Genomic DNA, 6117 nt, shown 5'->3' on the forward strand with positions numbered 1-6117 from the left:
AAGCTTCTCATTAGTAACAATGCTCATGTGGAATTCATTGAATGTGGAAAGTTCAAAATCCATCTATTTAAAGTGTTAAACAAATCCTTACTCCTCATTTGCCATTACCTATTCTCAAACCACAAACCACAAAAAAAATTGCACAAGTAAAACAATACTTAAATACTCTACTCATAGTTACCAATGGTCTGGCCACTATAAATCATCTCTCATAATGATTGCAAGAATTTAAACTATTGTTTTGAAGACATATTTGTATGTGCTTATGAATATGATTAATTCAAGAGATTATATTACATTCTAACTTGTAGATTGTGGTTAATAAAATTAAGTTTGAATATTATAAGAGAATTTATTTAATAAACAAATAAATGAAACATATAAGTCACACACATTAATTGGCCTTCCTAATATCATTTTACTCTCAAAAAAATAATCCTTCATTTTTTAAAAAATCATATATACATGACATGGTATATTTTATAAAAATGATATTAAAAATGAAAGTGACTATCATAATTCACCCATTGACCTAGTCACATTCATAATATAAAATTCAATAGTCTATCTCAATTAACTATGTATTTTATTAATATTCAAAGTCTCATAAAACATGATATACAACTTTAAACATCACTTGATTTAGGTAACAAAGTGCCTATATTCTAGTCCACGATTTAATCTTCAAACATACAAAAGATATCAATTGTTTAACGATGAAATTGAACAATCCAACCACCCATATGTGTATATACAACTATAGAAAGACTACCCACAATTTAATCTTCAAACATACAAAAGATACCAATTGTTCAACACTAAAATTGAACAATCCAACCACCCATATGTGTGTAAATACAACTACAGAAAGACTACCCACAATTTAATCTTCAAACATACAAAAAACACCAATTGTTCAATGATGAAATTGAACAATCCAATCACCCATATGTGTGTAAATATGACTACAGAAAGACTACTCACGATTTAATCTTCAAACATACAAAAGATACCAATTATTCAACGATGAAATTGAACAATTCAACCATCCATATGTGTTAAATACAGAAAGACTACCTATGAATTAAGTTTCTGTTGAACCATATATATAAACTTTGTGTTCAATAAATGACTGGACCACACAGACCCCTTTGAACGTTTGACGTGTTCAATACGCACATATCGCAAGCCTCACATTTGGAGTTGGGCTCTCCAAATCTATTCCCCCAAAAACCTCTTCCTTATTTGGATTGCATATTCCAAAACCTTATCTGGAGGGGGGAGGATTTTCTTGACGCTATCCCTCTGCATGCATCTCTTTATCCACGCATCAAGCAATGGAAACTCACTCTCCAATGGTATCTTGAACTTCCCAAGAGTTTCATATGCATGAAACCACGAAGAAAAGGGAATGAATGCAATATCTAGGAAGCCAAAATCCTTCCCATGGAAGAAAGGCAGGGCTCCCCCTGCTGACATCTCTTTCAATGCACCTTCTAACAGTTGAAAGCACTCCAACATGTCACGCTTCGCCTGCTCTTGATCCTCGCCTTTCGTCCTCAATATACGAGCTCCCGCGTCATAAAACTGCACCCACATAAGAGCATTTTTTTTCTTAAAGTGCCCCAATATATGTGAAGGAAATATACCATCAAACTAACTAGAAATACATAAAATGAAGAAAAGAGGCCTCACCTTTTTGTCTGTGAAATCTGCCCAAAAGCGGGCAAGGGCACGGTCATATGGCTTGGAGGGTAGAAATTGCGTAGAATCCCAAACCTCGTCAATATAGTGAACAACTATAAGAGACTCGCATACAGGCTGCCCATTGTGGATCAGAACAGGGATTTTCTTGTGTACGGGATTCATTTTCAGGAGTTCTTCACTCTTATTGGTGAGCACCTCTTCTTTGTATTCATACTTCACGCCTTTCTCCTCCAAAGCAATTAAGACGCGCATGCCAAACATGCTGATCCATGTGCTGAGTACCTTCACTTGCGCCATCTCGGGTAAACCTACAGCCCAAAACCCTAAACTAAGACAATTGTAGATGATCTCACACTAGAATTTAAACATCAGTGAACATAACCCCCAATGCCTAATCCTCAAAGCTTAAAAATTATAAAAAGACACAAAGTTCAAATACCTGTAGATAGTCACTCACAGTACCCAAACTGCAAATTCCTGGAAAACAATCACACGCACTGCGTAATCTATATTGTTGAGCTTATCATCTGAGAACATGGAGGGTACGAAGAAATATATAAGAAAACCCATGTCGGTAAATCTAGAGGATATGGATTCTCGGTCGTTCGCTATCCAGAAAGTTCTGGAGTAAGTCTGAAGCGCCATGAAGACAGATGTAGCTATGCTGGGGAAACACTCTGGCCACTTCTGGCTAAAAGTGTGCTGGCGTAGGCTCTTACGTAAGATGAGTAATAATGAATTGTTTGCACTTGAGCAGGCACTGGCTATCTGGCCGAATATTTGCACCGGCAAAATAGCCAGGGTCATACCTGTTGCCGTCACATCAGCGGATAAACCTCTTCGAATGCCACGCCTTCTCTGTTACCTTGTGAAGAAGGAAACTACTTGTAGTTTCCTTTTAATACATGTTATTTACTTTACACCTTTTTTTAAAAAAACTATTAGATAAATGAAATAAGTAAGTATATTTAAATAAATTTATTTTTATTTTTATATTTTTGAATAACTTTTTAATTTTACATTTAATTACTATAAAAAATATATATTTTAAAGGCTATATTATAATGTCATTAATAGATTTCGCAATATATGAATTAATCAAGTATATTATTTTTGGATTTCTTTAAGTATGTTTATGTCAATGATTAATAATTTATATTAAGTTTATTAATCAATTAATTTTTCAATTGGTTTTATATATATTAATATTATATTAATTTTTGTTATAATTAAGATTGATTTAATATTTTAAGTTTACTAATTAGTTTAATATATTAAGTTTAATAATCAATTAATTTTATTATGATTTATTTAGTAGTTTAAATTAAGATTGTATAATAAGATTTTGTTTGTGATTATATAGTTATTCTATAGAATTTTATAAAATATAAAATAATTTGATATTTACTATGAATATAATTATATATAGAATATATTATTGTATTTGTCGTATGTTATATACTATTGCAATCACTTCTACTTATGTTGTGATTAATTTTATTTATTTTAACCACTTACATTTTAGTATTTTTTTTGAAGTTCTTTTTTTATTTTTTGTATATATGAGAGATTTTTAATTTCTAAAATCTATAAAATTATTTTACTTCAATTTTATTGGCTAATAACTCACTTTATTTTTTGCAGCTCTTGCTCTCTCATCCTGATGATGAATCACGTAGTGTGATTTGAAACGTTGATGATAAAAAAATTTCAACACGATCTGATCTAATCCAGAAGCAATACTAACAATTTTAATGGATTGTGGAAATTTGATCTCTTTAATACTTTTAGGGTTTATAGGGGGGATTTCAAGGAAGCATACCCCTATAGAGACGATATTTTTGGTAAGGATGTATAAAAATATGAAATAGATAAAACATATGTTAATACATTTTCAATTTAAATAAAATCAAACAAAATGTTAATACTTTAAATGCTAACATTACATTAAATTAGAAATAATTTAATAATAAATATTATAAAATAAAAATATTTTATTTTAAAAAAATTTAAATATGAAATAATTTTTAAAAATAAAAAGATTAGGTTTTAAAATTATCAATTATATATTAGATTTTATTTTTTTAATTAAACTATATTAACCATTATTATTATGAATCAATAAATTGGTTGTCTTATAATTATTAATTATTATGTTTAATGTACTACTCTATGTAATTAAATTATTGTAACTTAGAAAATACAAGACACTATGTGGTACTTGTTGTATTTGGAATCATATCTACTTAACTAGTTATTAATATTTTTTATTTCTATGAATTGGATTTAAGTATTTTGTAGCAATTCCACCATTTCCTTAGCCTCTAGCTCTAAGTCGGGATAGACTATGCACTCCATGGACATTTTCGCACCTAAGGCCCCTCAAAAAGTTTCAAATCCTTTTGATTTTTCAACTCTCAAATCACCAATCCCTGATGACTTCCAAATGGTTTTGAATAGGAAACATCATCAAAAAAATGTTCAACAACTTGCTTTGGAACAAACTCACACCAACAACTCCAGATCTAATCAATTTGAGATTCTTAATACTAGTCCACTCATGATTGAGCTGGTCCTTTGGAAGATCACCCTAACAAAGTTGAAATTAATAAGGATACTGACATTACCATGAATGACAAGAAAAGGGATATGTCTAGTCCGATTATGAATCTTGATCCCACTCCTTCGAGGGCTCCTTTGGAGGAATTACCTCATAATCCCCCTTCCTCCTCGCTTAATGAAATTGAGGATAATTTGGTCATTGAAGCTATTTATGCTAACCCTAATCTGACCTCTGGCTCTACTCCCATGATTTCACAGCCTCTAGAGTATCTCACTAAAGACAAGCAAGGATCTAGTATTGACCTTGCTAGTGGTAGTGATGAGGAAGAATTTATGAAAAAATCTTCTACTTCTAAGAAGAAAGGCAGACCCCTTTGGTTCTAAGAACAAAAAGAAGAATGAAGATCTCTCTGGTCCTCCTACTAGCTCCCTTAACCATATTTCTCCATGAAGTTTATATTTTGGAATGTGAAAGGCCTCGAGTCTCTAGATTGCAAGTTTATTATTAAGAGGTTTATGAATTGTCATTCTAATATTGACTTTATGATGTCGCAAGAAATTAAAGTCATTGGATTCACTCTAGATAATTCCCTTAATTGTATTTGGAAGATTCTTTTAAAATTGTTACTTTGCATCCTAAAGGGAAAGGTGGAGTTTCCCTCCTTATTAGCCCTAAATGGACTAGATAAATTATTGATTTAGGTATCTTGCCCTATAATAGGGTGACTTGGGTTGCTCTAACTATTAATGGCTCCCATTTTGGTATTCACTCTCGTTATGCCCCTAATGATTATAAAAAAACAATTCTCCTATGGGATTGGATAACTAACCTGCCTAATATTCCATGGCTTGTTGGTGGAGATTTCAATATGATTGAGTATTCTGATGATAAAATTGGAGGCTCTCACTTTGAATGGAAAGGTTCTGAGAAAGCTTATTGGGATACTTTAGCAACAACTCTAGTTATTTGACCATCTTGAAGGTATCCAATCTGAAACTATGGCTCTCTAGTATACTTGGTGCAATTTCCAGCAAGGACCTAATTTTACCAACTCTAGACTTGATAGATTTTATGCCAACAATTCTTTTTTTCTTCTCCCCTAACCAATATAATATCTTTGTTGTTACTATCCCTTCTACTCTATCAGATCACTACCCCATTTTTGCTATCATGAATATTAGAAATTCCATTTTGGCTACCTCCCAGTCCAGTCAAAAATTCATTCTTAATACTTCCCTTCTTGGTGATCAAGATGTTATTATTGCCATTAAGATGGTTAGATTACTAAACGTACAGAATAAGACCCTCTCTCAAACTGGTAGATGGAGTCTTAATGTTTCCTCTTGGCAAATATTTTTTAAAACTTTTGGTCAATAGAAAGCCAAAGACTATACATGTGTGGAGAACCTGCTTTCTGACCATCTTCACTTGCTTCAAACTAGTATCCAATCTTAGCACCACTCCCCTGTCCTTACTTAATAGGTCTCTCTAGCTAGGGACTCACTAGGAAACATCAACAAATCAAAATCAAAGGCATCTTTATTAGGGCCCATAATCATTGGCTTCAATATGGTGATAAAGGTTCAAAAAGTAAGAATTGATAGAATTGTTATGGATAGAGTAAATAGAGTAAAGAAATAATTGATAGAATTGTTATGGATGATAAGGAACTCCTCACCCTATATGACATTACCAATGCCTTCGACATGTTCTACAGGACCCTTTTTACCACTAAGGATACTAAGACCTCGAAAGTTACTACAAACAGATGCATTGATGTGGGAAAAAATTCATGTACTGGACGAAAGAATGCAACCTTTGACAAAATTTACTATCAAAGTAACACA

General features: G+C 32.0%; 1 protein-coding gene across 2 annotated transcripts; it reads right to left on the reverse strand.

Moving 5' to 3' along the window:
- Positions 1-565: 565 nt before the first annotated feature.
- LOC149547462 (putative glutathione S-transferase parC) lies at positions 566-2339 on the reverse strand. Of its 2 annotated transcripts, none has more exons than XM_089791652.1 (3): positions 2147-2339; positions 1696-2030; positions 566-1587 (listed from the first exon to the last, which is right to left on the reverse strand). In XM_089791652.1, the coding sequence occupies exons 2-3, from the start codon at positions 2002-2004 to the stop codon at positions 1219-1221; spliced, it is 678 nt and encodes a 225-aa protein (XP_089647778.1). In that variant the 5' UTR covers positions 2005-2030; positions 2147-2339; the 3' UTR covers positions 566-1218. The 2 variants fall into 2 exon arrangements, with proteins under 2 accessions (XP_089647778.1, XP_089647777.1); XM_089791651.1 differs by having other exon boundaries at positions 1696-2015; positions 2147-2338.
- Positions 2340-6117: the final 3778 nt, after the last annotated feature.

Source organism: Cupressus sempervirens, chromosome 7 (assembly GCF_028749045.1).
Source record: "Cupressus sempervirens isolate cs-2001-9-10 chromosome 7, ASM2874904v1, whole genome shotgun sequence".
Taxonomy (NCBI): Eukaryota; Viridiplantae; Streptophyta; class Pinopsida; order Cupressales; family Cupressaceae; genus Cupressus; species Cupressus sempervirens.